The sequence below is a fragment of the Schistocerca serialis genome, chromosome 5, assembly GCF_023864345.2.
Source record: "Schistocerca serialis cubense isolate TAMUIC-IGC-003099 chromosome 5, iqSchSeri2.2, whole genome shotgun sequence".
In the NCBI taxonomy this organism is placed as follows: Eukaryota; Metazoa; Arthropoda; class Insecta; order Orthoptera; family Acrididae; genus Schistocerca; species Schistocerca serialis.
The window spans coordinates 625,041,256-625,058,428 of record NC_064642.1 but is presented as its reverse complement, the minus strand read 5'-3'; the positions used below and the strand labels follow the sequence as shown (position 1 = coordinate 625,058,428).

General features: G+C 44.7%; 1 protein-coding gene across 1 annotated transcript in view; it reads right to left on the bottom strand.

Annotated features, from left to right (window-relative positions):
• Window positions 1-17,173, bottom strand: part of LOC126480899 (soluble guanylate cyclase 89Db-like) — a 464,947-nt gene that overhangs the window by 17,229 nt on the left and 430,545 nt on the right. Inside the window, exons 11-12 of the mRNA XM_050104296.1 lie at window positions 11,694-11,803; window positions 201-290 (exon numbers count right to left, since the gene is read on the bottom strand). Of these exons, the coding sequence (XP_049960253.1) occupies window positions 201-290; window positions 11,694-11,803 (200 nt within the window). The remainder of the gene's footprint in view (window positions 1-200; window positions 291-11,693; window positions 11,804-17,173) is intronic.

Here is a 17,173-nt window from a genome sequence, read left to right as displayed (position 1 = left end):
TACGACGCCAATGTCGTTAAAATTAAATAATCATCTCAGCTTCACAGAAGAACTGCTATTTTTCACTAAGTATGCATTTTACTTATATTTGGTTTATAACGTAGAAGGAGTGAAGAACTAGAGCTGTGAAATAGCACACGCAGTTTAATTATATTGTAATATTAGTACTGGACTTAGCGAACGTCTACAGTTGAACTCACCTTAACTACAATGCAGCCTCGGCATTCGAAGTGGTATACTGGTTCTTGCAATAGCTTGCGAGTTCTGCATGAAACGTGAACTTCTCCGGGCTGAAAAAAAAGAATTAAAAATAATGAAGTAATTACGTCAATGGTGATGTATTAAGGTGGTCTATAGTAACACTTCCACATCCAGTTATATAGGTGTAGTGATGGAACAAATGCGGTTAATACACATAAAATGCTCTAAATGTACATGAAAACAATTACTAAATGTTTCCCCACGAACTTACAAAATAAACTGTACACACAAAATGGCTTTAACATGCAGTTAAAATCTTGATTGCTACCTTTCGGTCTTTTAAATAATAATGCAACATTATACGCAGTATGTGTTGAACAAGAAAGACTGAAACACAATAAAATTATACCCCAGTCAAACTGAAGAGGAGTCTTTTCTCTTTTTTTTTTCATCAGTCATCTGACTGATTTGGAAGGGGCCTGCTAACCTTTTCACTTCACAGTTGCACTTGACCCTACGTCCTCAATTAATTGCAGACTGTATTCCAATCTCTCTTCCTCCACAGTTTTTACTCTCTACAGCTCGCTTTGTACTCATACCACAGAAGATATTCCTTGATGTCTTAACAGACGTCCTATCATCCTGTCCCTTCTTCCTCTCAGCGTTTTTCACATAAACTATGTGATCAAAAGTATCTGGACACCCCCGTAACATACGTTTTTCATATTAGGTGCATTGTGCTGCCATCTACTACCAGGTACTCCATATCAGCGACCTCAGTAGTCATTAGACATCGTGAGAGAGCAGAATGGGGCGCTCCACGGAGCTCACGGTCTTCGATCATGGTCAGTTGATTGGGTGTCACTAGCGTCATATGTCTGTACGCGAGATTTCCACACTCCTAAACAACCCAAGATCCACTGTTTCCGGTGTGATAGTGAAGTGGAAACGTGAAGGGACGCATAGAGCACAAGAGCGTACTGGCCGACCTCTTCTGTTGATTGACAGAGACCATCGACAGTTGAAGAGGGTCGAAATGTGTAATAGGCAGAAATCTATCCAGATCATCACACAGGAATTACAAACTCCATCAGGATCCACTGCAAGTATTATGACAGTTAGGCGGGAGGTGAGAAAACGTGGATTTCATGGTCGAGCGGCTGCTCATAAGCCACACATCACGCCGGTAAATGCCAAACGACGCCTCGCTTGGTGTAAGGAGGACGATTGAACAGTGGAAAAACGTTGTGTGGAGCGACGAATCACGGTACACAGTGTTGCGATCAGATGGCAGGGTGTGGGTATGTCGAATGCCCGGTGAAAGTCATCTGCCAGCGTGTGTAGTGCCAATAGTAAAATTGGGAGGCGGTGGTGTTATGGAGTGGTCGTTTTTTTTTTTCACAGAAGGGACTTGCACCCCACGTTGTTTTGCGTGGCACAGTCCTACATTAATGTTTCAAGCACCTTCTTGTTTCCCACTGTTAAAGAGCAATTCGGGGATGGCGATTGCGTCTTTCAACGCTATCGAGTACTTGTTCATAATGCAAGGCCTTGGCGGAGTGGTCACACCACAATAACGTCCCTGTAATGGACTGGCCTGCACAAAGTTCTGACCTGAATCCTATAGAATGCATTTGGGATGAAACTTCCTGACAGATTAAAACTGTGTGCCGGACTGAGAAGCCGACCGAAGTGGCCGTGCGGTTAAAGGCGCTGCAGTCTGGAACCGCAAGACCGCTACGGTCGCAGGTTCGAATCCTGCCTCGGGCATGGATGTTTGTGATGTCCTTAGGTTAGTTAGGTTTAACTAGTTCTAAGTTCTAGGGGACTAATGACCTCAGCAGTTGAGTCCCATAGTGCTCAGAGCCATTTGAACCATTTGAACCGGACCGAGACTCGAAATCGGGACCTTTGCCTTTCGCGGGCAAGTGCTCTACCAACTGAGCTACCCAAGCACGACTCACGCCCCGTCCTCACAGCCTTACTTCCGTCAGTATCTCGTCTCCTATCCTATCTAATCAGCGCACACTCCGCTGCAGAGTGAAAATTTCATTCTGCATTTGGGATGTTTTGGAACGCCGACTTCGTGCAAGGCCTCACCGACCGACATCGATACCTCTCCTCAGTGCAACACTCTGTGAAGAATAGGCTGCCATTCCCCAAGAAACCTTCCAGCACCTGATTGAACGTATGCCTGCGAGAGTGGAAGCTGACATCAAGGCTAAGGGTGGACCAATACCATATTGAATTCCAGCATTAACGATGGAGGGCGCCACAAACTTGTAAGTCATTTTCAGCCAGGGGTCCGGATACTTTTGATCACATTGTGTAGTTTGGACTTACGGTTTGTAATATACAGCTAGCTATTAATTACAAGTAAGGTTATGTACAGTTACTATCGTCTTGCTGATAAGTTTCTTACTTGGTAGTGTAACTTCTCGTACATCCCACACCTGCGGAGAACCTCCACATTCCTTACCTTATCAGTCCATCTTATTTTCAACATTCTTCTGTAACACCATAACTCAAACGCCTGCATTCTCTTCTATTCCGGTTTCCCCGCACTCCATGTTTCACTGCCATACATACTGTACTTCAAACGTACATTCTCGGAAACTACTTCTTAAAATTAAGGCCTATGTTTGATACCAACAGATTTCTCTTGACCAGGAATTCCCTTTTTGCCAGTGCTAGTCTGCATTTTACGTCCTCATTACTCCGTCCATCATGGGTTATTTTGCTGCCTAGGCAGCAGAATTCCTTAACTTCGTCTGCTTCGTGATCACCAGTTTTGACGTTAGGTTCTTTGCTGTCCTCGTTTCTGGTACTTCTCGTTATTTTCGTCTTTCTTCGGCTTATTCTCAGTGCATATTCTGGGCTCAGACTGTTCATTCCATTCAACAGATCCTGTAATTCTTATTCGCTTTCAATGAGGATAGCAATATCATCAGCGAATTTTCTTTTATTTCCATCATTGATTACTCAATGTGTAGACTGAACAGTAAGGGTGAAAGATACTCCCTGCCTTACACCAGTTTTAATTGGAGCACTTCGTTCTTGGTCCTCCACTCTTATTGTTTCCCCCTTGGTTCTTGTGCAGAATGTAAATTACCCGTCTTTCCATATTATTCTTGTCAGTAACTTGGATGCATGAGCTGTTAAGCTCACTGTGTGATAACTGTCGCACTTGTCGGCTCTTGCAATCTTCGGAATTGTATGGGTGATGTTGCTCCGAAAGTCTGATGGTATATCGCCAGTCTCATACATTTTACACGCCAGCGTAATTGGTCGTATCCTTGTATCTGCTATCTTTTCGGTATTTAATGCAGAAATTTCCACTGCACTTTTAATATTACCACCTTTGCATTTAATTTCACCGAAGGTTGTTTTGACATTTCTATATGCTAAGTCAGTCTCCTGACGATTATTTCTTTCTCGATTTCTTCACATTTTTCCTGCAGCCATTTCATCTTCGCTGCCCTCCACTTCCTTTTTATTTCATTCCTAAGGGATTTAATGTTGCTGTATTCATGAATTGCCTTGAATATTTTTGCACTTTCTTCTTTCGTCATTCATTTGAAATATTTCTCGTGTTACCCAAGATTTCTTCGCAGTTAACTTCCTTGTACCTATGTTTGACTATCCAACATTTTATTGCTCTATTTAGAAGTGACAACTGAATTACTTGCCCTGGTATTGCTTATCACAGTAGCCTAATGCTTAGCGAACTTCAAACGTGTCTCATCATTCCCGCTCCGGCTGGCTTCGGTAGTTGCCGGTCCGGGATACCGGAGTTCCCTGTTTGACACCGACACACTAAATGACGTTAGGCTCATAACCAGAAATAAGGTTCAAAAATGGTTCAAATGGCTCTGAGCACTATGGGACTTAACATCTATGGTCATCAGTCCCCTAGAACTTAGAACTACTTAAACCTAACTAACCTAAGGACAGCACACAACACCCAGCCATCACGAGGCAGAGAAAATCCCTGACCCCGCCGGGAATCGAACCCGGGAACCCGGGCGTGGGAAGCGAGAACGCTACCGCACGACCACGAGATGCGGGCCCAGAAATAAGGAAGTAATTGTTAGAGACGTACAGGCAGACCACTGGAAATTTACCCGAACTACTGTACGGTGAATGATGGACAGAACTTGTGTCTGCAGGCATGCAGAACAGGGTCTTATTCAACCTCTAGTCGATAATTCTATAATTCTGTGTGACCATAGCACGGGACAACTGCCATTTCACGTTCATGGGCGGAATTTATGTCTTCGTCCACAGTATTGACTACACGCTGAACACTGCAGTGGAGGTGGAAGTGTCTGTGAGAATGGTTCCACGCCTTCTGCTCTATGGGTTGAAGGGCGTGCAGATGTCGTCGCTTGTGTGATCAGGGACAGAACTGACTTTCCTATCAGAATAACATAGATTCTATACCTGTATCAGACTAACAAAGTGGATGACAAACATGGGAAAGGGCAAAGGTCTTGGCTGGTCGTTACCTGAGCTCAATTATAGCCACGTCAGCAACGTCTGTGTAATTTAGAACCGAATCTGTTCGTTACGTTTCCCGTTAACCTGCAGTACTGAGTTCGTCTTGCAGATTTATAATATCCTAATCCCTCTGCTGCTCATTCTCGCTACTAGACTCAGAAGGATATGATGAACAGAAATTACAGCAACTGCGTTAGTGGTCGTAATTGTGGTCCTCAGAGTCATGTGACAACAGAAGGCATGACCAAATTCGTTTCGTGATCGGCGGTTGCTGTGTCAGTTATTTCGTAAAGTACTGTGTGTCACTGACTCTGTTGTGCTGTTGCACACTGGACCGGGTGTAGCCGCGCCTATTTAGGCTGTGCGGTATCGGCCGTTATCCGCTCGGCCGCACTTTAAAATTCGCGCCGCCAGTCACGCCGCCAGCCACGCCGCCGTGTTTCCTTCAGCCGCCACCGCGGCGTGAGGGTTCTGCCACGAACGCTTACGACGCTGCCAACGATATGCAAGCATCCCCTCTCTGGAGTTCGAGCGGCTGGTCTACTGAAGTGAACACAGAGCCCCTTTTTGTTAGTTTGCCATTTCATTACATTTACAGACTTTCATGGCGGTCGGGACTCGTCATCTACGGAGCAATCATAGTATTCGAGACTGACTGAAATGCAACTCTTTGTATCTGTGTACATATTTCAGCATTCAAACTGACGCTGATGTCAGATGTAGACTAAATAAATATCTGAATTCTCTGTCCAAGAACTGCACCTGTCCCTCGCACCGTTATCCACTAAAGAACCACAAAGTGTGCAAAGGAAGTTCCAATAGACTGCAGGCTAGGGGTCCACACCACAAAAGAGCACACATCACAAAATTTAAAAACAAGGATGTCTTTGTTGTAATGCTGTAGTGCGGGCCCCCTTATGATAGTAAAAGTCGTAGACGTAATTAATTTTTTTACAGTTTTCAGTGTACAGTTGATTTGAATTAAGCCATCATTCAACTCTCAAACCCTGCTCTGTGTCACGTCATCAAATTCCCATTTCCGCCCTATCAATCGCATGCACTTCAGCTGGCAAAAGTACTGAGACTCTTAAAAGAATTAATATTAAAAAGAAACCACCACAGCTGTAGTGGTACACATTTATTATGTCATGGCTGGTTTCGTTCGAAAGATCATCGTCAGTTTACGCTTCGAACAGTCATCATAAATGATATGTACAGAGCTGTGCCGTATCATGTGTTAAGAGGTCGGGCTATCTTACGTAACGTTAAATTCAAATTGTGGAACATGATGATCGTACACCGTCCAGTCACATTAGTGTGACCACCTGTCAAAAGTCTGAATAAAAAGCTTTTGCACCGCGGATCGCTGCGAGACATTCGGGAAGAGAGTTAGTGAGGTTCTGGGCGCTACCGACGGGGATCTGGAGCCACGCAAACTTCAGTGCTGTGGCCAGCTCCGCTAGGTTCCTCGGTTGGGGCTCCATGACACGAACTGGTCGATTGGAGGATCCCACAGATTCTCGTTTGGTTTTAAATCCGGGGACTTTTGTGGTCAAGGGAGTGCCGTAAACTAATCCTGGTGCTCTTCTAACAGTGCACATACACTGCGAGCTGTGTGACGCGTTGCATTGCTCTGCTGGATGATGCCATGGTGCCGAAGAAAAACAAACTGTATATAGTGGCAGACATGGTCACGAACGATAGACACATACTTGTATTGATCCATTGTGACTTCCGGAATAATGAGATCACTCAGGTAATACCCTCCGGCATGGACCCTTCTGACGATTGTTGCGGTATGTTTGCTTTCAGACGTTTCAAACTGTTCGAGCCGACGATCATCTGTGTGATGTAGCATCAAAGGTTAACCATCTGGAAAATTTGGAAATTTTGTGATAAGTTCTGTGGGATCAGACTGCCGAGGTCATCGGTCGGTAGGCTTACACACTATGTAATCTAACTTAAACTAACTCACGCTAAGGACAACACACACACACCCATGCCCAAGGGAGGACTCGAACCACTGACGGGGGGAGCCGTACGAACCGTGGCAATGCACCTTAGACAGCACGGCTACCCCGCACGGCTTAATCATCTGCAAAGACCACCTGTCGCCACTCAGTGAACGTCCAGCTGCGACACTGGCGTGCAAATTCCAGCCTTAGTCGGCGATGAACAGCAGTCAGCGCCTGTTGCGGAGGCCTATATACAGCAAGGTTCACTGAACGATCGTTTAAGAGACACACTGTTGGTAGCCGCTCAGTTCATATGGACAGTCAGTTGCTCAACAGTTGCACGTTTGTTCGACCGTGCACATCTGCTTAGCCGTCGTTTGCCCCTGTCATTTATGACTCATGGTGCACCACTGTTGCCTCGGTGCCGGTTTTGGATAGCGCCATTTTGCCATGCACGGTATACTTTAACCTCGGCGGCACACGAACAGTTTACAAACTTATCCGTTTGGGGAAGGTTTCCACCTTTTGCCCGAAAGCCAGAGATCATGCCATTTTGGACGTCGGGTAAATCGCTCAGTTTCCGCGTTACTACAACGACTGCACTGCTGTTCTGCCCCCCCCCCCCCCCCCGACACGCTTTACATACTGATAGTGCTGCCACCAGTCAGCTGTGAATCGTTATTGCGCGTTGACGTCGAACATAGGGGGTGGTCATTAGAGTGCTGGATCGTGTGTAAACACTCCGTCAACCGCCTGACCAAAGAAAGGCGAACAGTGACTTACGGAACTTGGAGTGCTGTGTACGCTATTCTGAATGTAATGTACGCAGCACGCCTAATTGCATACAGTCACTGCTCGCCTTGCTTCTGCCAGGTGGTGGACAGAGTGTTTACGTTGTCACATCTTAACCAGGACCAAGTCCAGATCCAGATGCAGGGTCGTCAATGAAGTACAACACGTAGCACTGAAAGCACGTTTGTTACAAACGAGGAGGAGGGGGAGATTAATGTTTAATGTCCCGTGGACATCGCCGGCCGTTGTGGCTGAGCGGTTCTAGGCACTTCAGTCGGGAACCGCGTGACTGCTACGGTCGCAGGTTCGAATCCCGTGAGCGATATCCTTAGTTTATTTAGGTTTAAGTAGTTCAAAGTTTTAGGGGACTGATGATCTCAGATGTTAAGTCCCATAGTGCTCAGAGCCCTTTGGACCATTTTGAACAGTGGACATCGAGCTGATTAGAGACGGAGCACAAGCTCATAATATGGAAGGATGAGAAACGAAATTGGTCGTGCCCTTTGATAGGAACCATCCTAGCATTTGCCTAAAGCGATTTAAGATAATCACAGAAACCTAAATCTGGATGGCCAGACGCTGGTTTGAACCGTACTCCTCCCGAATGAGAGTCCAGTGTATTATTACGAACGCCAGTATACAGCCAGAACAAATCTGACAGACTGGACGGAGCCTGCTGTTGTTACATCGAATATCCCAGACTGATGGTGTTTATAGAAACAGCGAATATTCCTCAATTGCAAACGTCACAAACATAGTTAATTCGAGAAACTTCCATAAAGGTAAATACTAAAGAACAAATAATTGCATGTGGTTCGGTTTGAACTGGTTCAAAAATGGTTCAAATGGCTCTGAGCACTATGGGACTTAACATCTGAGGTCATCAGTCCCCTACAACTTAGAGCTACTTAAACCTAACGAACCTAAGAACATCACATACATACATGCCCGAGGCAGGATTCGAACCTGCGACCGTAGCGGTTGCGCGGTTCCAGACTGAAGCGCCTAGAACCGCTCGGCCACATCGGCCTGTTATGAACTGGTGACAAGCAGCATGGTAGAGAGCGACGTTAACCGCTGCGCCAGCACAGCATGATCATCGTGTTTCACATTTTCCCTGCAACGTTGTATAACGTAACATCACTGCTTAAATGATACAGACTCAAGTCCGTGGGGATTTGTTATGAAGTCTGTTGGCACGGTAGCCTGATGATGTTGTTTCGAACGAAACCGGTCATGACAGCTGCGGTGGTTTCTTATTAATATTAACAAGAACCAGCTCTGGAGCTATAGTCTAGATGCTCAAGATTTTCAGAAGAACAGTTTACGGAATTTTGGCAGTTTACAGTGAGTTCAATTCCGCGGCAATCTAATTTCTTCTATACCTCAGTTTATCCGAACGGGGATCTATATGGATTTTTACTTCCTATCACCAGACGAGACTTCTTGACCTGTTGCAACTGGGAAAAACCATTTTCAGGTGCCCGAAGTGTTTTAATAGGAAATTCAAAATTCAAATAAATAATTTCGTTTTTAAAAATATGACTGTCTAAAAATATTTTCTTTTATCGTAAAGGGTATATACTGCTACCACATGCTTATAATTTCAGTACATTATTTTTGTATTGATAAATTATTCTTGCATTGGTATGAACCTCAATTTTTTGTTTTTCATAACGATGTTAGTAAGTCCCGCTGAATACCGCAATGATTTCACGTCTTTAAAGTTTTTCAATTTCATCAATTTAGCAACGCTTACAGTAGTAAACCTTAAATGCTGCGTTATAGTCTTTTAGTTCGAAAATTGCTGTGAAATTCTATTTATAAGGACGAATCATCACCGAATTATTCCTGGTAGGGCCCACACCACCGTTTCTGCATATGGGTGAACAGGTCCTGAAGACACCTCTTGATCGTGAATCCAGGTATAGTGAAGAGTTCGTCTAACGTTTGATGAACAAGAGGAAATAAATACTGTAGTGGACAAAAGTTAGTTCAAATGTTCTTTCTGATACTTTCCTGATGAACTTCGACCACATCTGATAACATTCGACGATGGTAACGAGCTAAAAAATTTTGGTGCTGAATTAAAGAATTTGCTGCATGTCCCGAGAATGAGCCAAAATAGCCAATATGAGCGTACTGGCAGTTGTGCCGGTGACTACAACACGATTTATCAGGCACTAGGGGCCTACTGATGCATTCACTGCCAAACTGCGTTTAATGTGAATGACATAGCTTGTCATTCTGAGGATTAAATCGAAAAATGAATAGAATCATCTTACCTACGCAATGCGTTCCTTAGAATGCTAATAAATGTGGGCAATCTACACTGATGTTCATAAATTAAGGATAATGCTGATACATGGTGAAACAACGCTCTGGTGGGCTGTTTGCGGGTTTAAATGACCTCAGGGTATGACCATGCGGTGCATTTGACCTGTGGTCGTCGCACGGTGGCGCTGGCAGCAGTCCACATACGCAGAGGTGCGTTGGTGCTTTTCAGAATACGGTGCAGCGAGTAAGTGTGCAGACGTTTCCAGACGTGCTAATGGTGACTGTGTGTTGAAAATGGCTCAAAGTACACATATTGATGACGTTATGAGGGGTGGAATACTAGGGCGACTGGAGGCTGGTCAAACACAGCAGGTCGTAGCACGGGCCATCTGTGTGCCACAGAGTGTGATGTCAAGATTATGGCAACGATTCCAGCAGACAGGAAACGTGTCCAGGCGCTACAGTACGGGACGTCGACAGTGTACATCACAAGAAGACGGATATATCACCATCAGTGCCCGCAGACGGCCACGGAGTACTGCAGGTAGCCTTGCTCGGGACCTTACCGCAGCTATTGAAACAGTTGTCTTCAGACACACAGTCTACAGACAACTGAACAGACATGGTTTATCCACCCAGAGACCTGAAAGGTGCATTCAACTGACCCCTGGTCACAGGAGAGCCTGTAAAACCTGGTGTCAAGAACACAGTACATGGTTATTGGAACAATGGTCCCAAGTTATGTTCACGGACGAGTCCAGGTATGGTCTGAACAGTGATTCTCGCCGGGTTTTCATCTGGCGTGAACCAGGAACCAGATACCAACCCCTTAATGTCCTTAAAGGGACCTTTATGGAGGTCGTGGTTTGATGGTGTCGGATGGCATTATAATTGGTGCAAGTACACCCCTGCACGTCTTTGACAGAATAATAGCAACAGGTCAGGTGTATCGGGACGTCATTTTGCACCAGTATGTTCGCCTTTTCAGGGGTGCAGTGGGTCCCACCTTCCTCCTGATGGATGATAACGCACGGCCCCACCGAGCTGCCATCATGGAGGAATACCTTGAAACAGAAGATATCAGGCAAATGGAGTGGCCCACCTGTTCTCCAGACCTAAACCCCATCGAGCACGTCTGGGATGCTGTACGTCTTCAAAACCCTACGACACTTCAGGAGCTCCGACAGGCACTAGTGCAAGAATGGGAGGTTTTGCCCCAGCAGCTGCTCGACGGCCTGATCCAGAGTATGCCAACCCGTTGTGCGGTCTGTGTACGTGTGCATGGTGATCATATCCCATATTGATGTTGGGGTACATGCGCAGGAAACAGTGGCGTTTTGTAGCACATGTGTTTCGGGACGGTTTACTCAACTATCATCAGTACCGTGGACTTACAGATCTGTGTCTTGTGTGTTCCCTATGTGCCTATGCTATTAGCGCCAATTTTGTGTAGTGCCACGTTGTGTGGCACCACATTCTGCAATTATCCTTAATTTATGGGCATGAGAGTAGTAGCTTTATTAATTATAATTTTCTTTTCTTTTGATATTATTAAATTTTGTATACTTGCCTATCAATAGCTGGTGTAACGTAAATTAAAACATAAAATTTATTCAGGCACTGCCCAATGAACACAATAAATAACGTGTGCATTTCCATTCCGTGCAGCTAGCTGAAAGAACACACATTGATGACGTTATGAGGGGTAGAATACTATTTGCTATCACACGCAAATCCATAATAAGGATATCAACAAATTAACATTGTGCATAGTGTGCAGCAATGTAAGTGTGAGTGATTAAATGTATTTAATTAAATTTAATAAACCATTTGTAGCATGCTGACATAAAATAAGTTAAAACCATCACTTAAACTTTGAGAGCTTTCTGTCCTCTTTCGCAACATTGCATTGCTTGTATGATTTACACAATGAATTACAGTTACAAGTCGTGATGTTACAATACTTACGATACTCGTTGTCTGCATGCGGGCAGCTGTGTTGACGGTGTCACCGAACAAGCAGTAGCGGGGCACCTTGAGGCCTACGATTCCCGCCACCACTGGGCCTGAATGGATTCCTGTGAGACAGAGAACAGCCGGCTAAATATGCCAGTAGCTACTGGGCAGACCTTAATAGATACAGCAATAAAATTTTACAACACGTCACGTTTATAAAGAGATCGTAACAGATATTTGGAAGCTGAGAGCCGAAGAAAAAATAACTGTTGATATATTTTTCGAAAATAATGTTAACCCTTCTAGTTCATAACGTGAAGGATGTAGATAGAGTACTCCTTCTGCTTGTATATCGCGTCGTGTGGTATCACTATATCTTTTGGTTCCTGTTTCTTTATAATCTGGGAACCTGTCTCAGCCAAAGCTATTTCTTTCCGAGCAGGTTACTATATACACGATACACTGACAGTTGGCGAAAATATACACGCAAGCAAACAATTATTCTTCTTACAATGATTGTTATTACTGTTATCACTATTAATACTTCCGCACGTGTGATGCAGTTGTTTCTTTATTCTTCTGTTCTGATTGTTTAAGCTTATTCTATGCAACTACAAGTTTACTCTGTAGGTTTGCTGCTTGATGTGATGATGATGACGTTTGGTTTATGGGGGGCTCAATTGCGCCCATACTAAGTCCCAATGTTTTCACAGTCCAATTTTTTTTCACAATCCAATCTAGCCACTGTCACGAATGATGAGGATGATGATGAAATGATGAGGACAACACAAACACCCAGTCTCCGGGGAGAGAAAATTCCCAACCCGGCCGGGAATCGAACCCGGGACAGTTAAACGAAGTGAGAGCGGATTGCCATTAGAACGTTGTTATAACCTTGGAACACTCCTTGTACATGTCAGCAACATGTTGTCCATGTAACACTTTCACACGTACTACAGTACAAAAACTAGCATGACCAGAGCTCGAAGCCACGATCCTGGGTACGACAAACTAGCGCTCCACTGGCTTTCTCACGCGAGCTCTGACATATGCTCACAGTTAAGCTTTTCCCGTTCACCGTAGGTCATTGCTTACCGTTTACGCATAAAAGGAAATGACGTGTGGCTAGGGTCTCCCATCGGGTACACCGTTCACCTGGTGCAAGTCTTTCTAGTTGACGCCACTTCGCTGACTTGCATGTCGATGGGGATGAAATGATGATAGGGACAACACAACATCCAGTCCCTGAGCGGAGAAAATCTCTGACCCAGCCGAGAATCGAACCTGGGCCGTTAGGTATGACATTCCGTCGCGCTGACCACTTAGCTACCAGGGGCGTACACCGTTTACGCATGATATCCTGGACGACAGCACGTAGAAGAAACTATATGGGTGTTTTGGTTGACTATCGATATATAGCTGTCTGACATCTGGAGGTTTGGGTGTTAGTGCTACCCTTAAGAAGCCGGGGCAGTTTGCTAGTTGTAAGGGGACAACTTTATACAAGCTGTCCGAGTAAGGGGGACATTAGAATCAGATTTTGGGAGATTGAACGTTGTTTTTGACAAATGTGTTATTCTGTTGTTGTAAACTGACGTGGAATGGAGAAAGATGGTCCTCGAACAGTATCTCTGTAAAACAGCGCTGTAAGAAATCAGACCTTGAGAAAACGTGACAAAGTAAAAAACTGGAACCATTTAAAAATGTCTAAGCGAGGATATTAAATGTTCGGTAGACAGATTAATAACGAAAGTATTTGGGGAAATTGATCTATGGAGCACACTTTCCAGGAGGAGAGATTGCTGAAGTATGTAATACAAAAATTCAGAAATAGGTAACTTGGCACTAAAGTGAGTAGTAGAAGATAAACGCTGTAGTGATAGACAAAAACTGGAATATGTGGACTATCGAAAAAGTTGGTTGTGGTGGGTAAATCACCACGGACCCGCAAACAGAGATCTTGCGAAATTCAGCTCGTTCTGTTCCTCAGTGAGGTCCATAGCGCCGCAAACAACGGCGCTCAGATTGATGCTGTGTTACTTGACTTCAGGAAGGCATTTGACACCGACCCGCACTGCCATCTAGTTAAAAAAAATACAAGTTTATCGAGTATCGGACCAGATTTGCGGCTGGATTCAAAACTTCCTCGTAGATAGAACTCAACACATGGGTCTTAATGGAACACAATTTACAGATGTAAATGTAATTTCCTGGGTCCCCAAAGAAGTGTGACAGGTCCGTTACTGTTTATAATGTATAGATCGTCTAGTAGAAAGTGTCGGAAGCTCTTTAAGACTATTCGCAGATGATGAAGTTGTCTATAAGAAAGTAGCAATGCCAGAAGACAGTAACGATTTGACGAGGATTGATGAATGGTGCAGGCTCGGGCAGTTGATAAAATGTAACATTTTGCGCATACACAGGAAAAGAAATCGACTGCTGCACAACTACGCTATTGACGACAAATTAATGGAAACAATATCTACCGTTAAGCATGTAGGAGTAATTATACAGAGTGGCTTTAAGTGCAATGACCTCATAAAGCAAATAGCAGGAAAAGCAGATACGAGACAGATTCATGGGAAGACTCTTACGGGTCATAGAAGAGCGGAGCATTGCGTCATGAAATCGTTTAGCTGGAGCGAGAGCGTTACAGAAGTCCTCAACAAAATCCTGGGTCGAAAGCTACAAGAGAGGCGCTGTACATCAAGCAGAGGCTTACTACTGAAATTTTGAGAGAGCATTTTCCGGGAAGAGTCGGACAGTATATTACTTCCTCCCACACACATCTCGCGAAACGATCACGAAGAGAAAATTCGAGACATTTGAGCTAATACAGGGGCTTACCGACAATCATTCTTCCCAAGCGCCATTCGTATTGATACGGGAAAGAGCTGATCAGTTGTTGGTGCCAGAAGTACCCTCTGCCAGACACCGGTGGGTGGATTGTGGAATGTGGTATACATATAGATGTATGTAAAGGGAGGACGAAAGTAGCTTAAGATACAAGAAGGTAGAATGAATTGAGACGAAAGAGTGATTCTTTTCGGATTCTTTTTTCTCTGATCTTTCTTAATACATCAAAGGGGTAGCAAGAGCTTCAGGTTGATGTTGGAGGTATTCCTCCAAATGATTGAACTAGGAACAACAACCGTAGGTCTCCTATTGCTACTATTTTCCCGAAATAGATGGGCATGATGGTTTAGTGATAAATCGCGTGACTGGAAACCGAGAGGTCACGAGATCGAATCCCAATCGGACCACGGAATATTCGTCTGTCTTTAGACTAGCCTTCATCTCTCCTATATGTGAAGATTCGCCATCAACTACACGTTGTTCAGGTTCCGTGTTAAACTGCACGTGCCCTATCCCGATGTTATTATTGTGGAAGGTTGGGGACACGCAAGTCGTCGCAAGACGTCCAGTGGAAAGATTTGCGCCAAGCAGTTGAAACACACGGCATTATTAATATTATTATTATTATCATGAGACACATTTTTAAGAGCCGATCGATCGCGAATTTAAGACCACAGTGAAAATTGATGAGGCTTTGTGCAGTGTCTAGTACGCCCGTCGATCACGAGACGCCGCACTGACCAATTCTGAGCGCGCGGTAGTGACAGCAAAGTGCGGCCGGAACTTTGAAGCACGGACGTGCATAGTGCAGGCGATCAGGGAAGAAAACGACAGTCGACCGATGATCTTGTACGGGCAACTCGAGAAAATCGTCAGTTCACAACTTCTGTGTTGAATGATTCGTTTGCCGATATTTCAGGATCTACTCTCTCTTGAGTCTTCAGTACCACGAACTCTGTGCGATATGGGTTTCGAAGATGTCGTCGGACCATCACAAAACACAGCGAATGAGCTCTGCCTTAAAGTTTTTCCAGCGTTACCATGATGGAGGACATGATTTTTTGAACAAAATTGTCTCAAGGAACGAGACTTGGGTCTATTTCGAAAATGACGAAACAAAAGAGCAATTCAAACAGTGGATGCATTCTCATTCTCTGAGCAAACTAAAGAAGTGCAAGGAATTTTCTCCACCAGGAAGTGTATGCCTGCTGCGTTCCGGGACCGAAAAGGAGTTTTACTTATATGGATATGGTGTCTATTCTTTCGGAAGAACAGATACCATATTCATATAAGTATATTGTTCTGGCAATACCGGCCATGACCTTCTTCTTCTGTGCGGATGCACACATATTCACCGAACTCTTACGGGACTTGATAAGAATGTTTTCCACGAGTAATGAGTGTGTTGGGGTGGGACACTACGAATGTAGTGTGTAGACATACAAGGTGAGAATGTGGGTCACGCGGGAGGCGTGCGCGAGATAGTCCCTGCAGTCGCACTATCCTCTGTGTCCTCGGTGGCTCAGATGGCTAGAGCGTCCGCCATGTAAGCAGGAGATCCGGGGTTCGAGTCCCGGTCGGGGCACACATTTTCACCTGTCCCCATTGACATATATATCAACTCCCGTAAGCAGCTGAAGGTATTAATATAATTCTAATTTCGGAAATGAGTTTTGTTGATGTAATTCATGGAACGTGGCACGACCATCACTACAGCCTCACAAGCGTAACTCTTCAACATATAAGAACAGCAATTCAGAACAAGGGAAGAATGTTGTCATCAGGCATTGCCCTCCTTCGTGACAAATCTCGGCCGCACACTGCAGCTGCAACAAAGACGTTCCTGCAGCTTTGCCGATGGGAAGTTCTTAATCACCCATAATACAGCATGGACTTGGCTCTCTCAGCTTTTCATGTCATCTCTCACCTGAAGGACAGCATTTCGGCATACACAAAGAACTTGTATAAGTCACTGGCTTCTACATCCCAAGGGAATCCATGGCATCCCATCAGAACAGTCACAGAGTTAGTAATTGGAAATTTGTGGTAAGGTCTTATGGGTCCAAACTGCTGAGGTCATCGGTCCCTCAGCTTACGCACTACTTAATTTAACTTAAACTAACTTTCGCTAAGGACAACACACACACCCATGCCCGAGGGAGGACTCGAACCTCCGACGGGAGGAGCCGCACGGACAGTGACAAGACGCCTCAGACCGCACGGCTACTCCGGATGGCCAGGGAGTTAGTACTGCCTCTGCAATCGCAGTCATGTTCCTCCTTAAGATTCCAACTGCAGTTGGCGAATTTTATTGTCATTAAAATTCTAATATGTTCCCTCTCACTTACATAGATTAGACTTGGCTAGCCAGAGTGGTTAGCCTCCTTTCATAGGCCCACATTACAGCCGTCGATTTGCAGTAGGATTTTGGAACACATACTGTATTCGAACGCTATGAAATACGGCGAAGGAAACAATATGTTGACACACAGTCAGAGCGGATTCAGAGGCTAAAGTTATATGAGTTCAGGGGATCTCAGACTGATTCCATATTGCTAGTTTTCCGAAAAGGTTTTGGTACCATTCCTCATAAGCGACTTGTAATCAAATTGTGTGTCTGCGGAGTATCGTCTCAG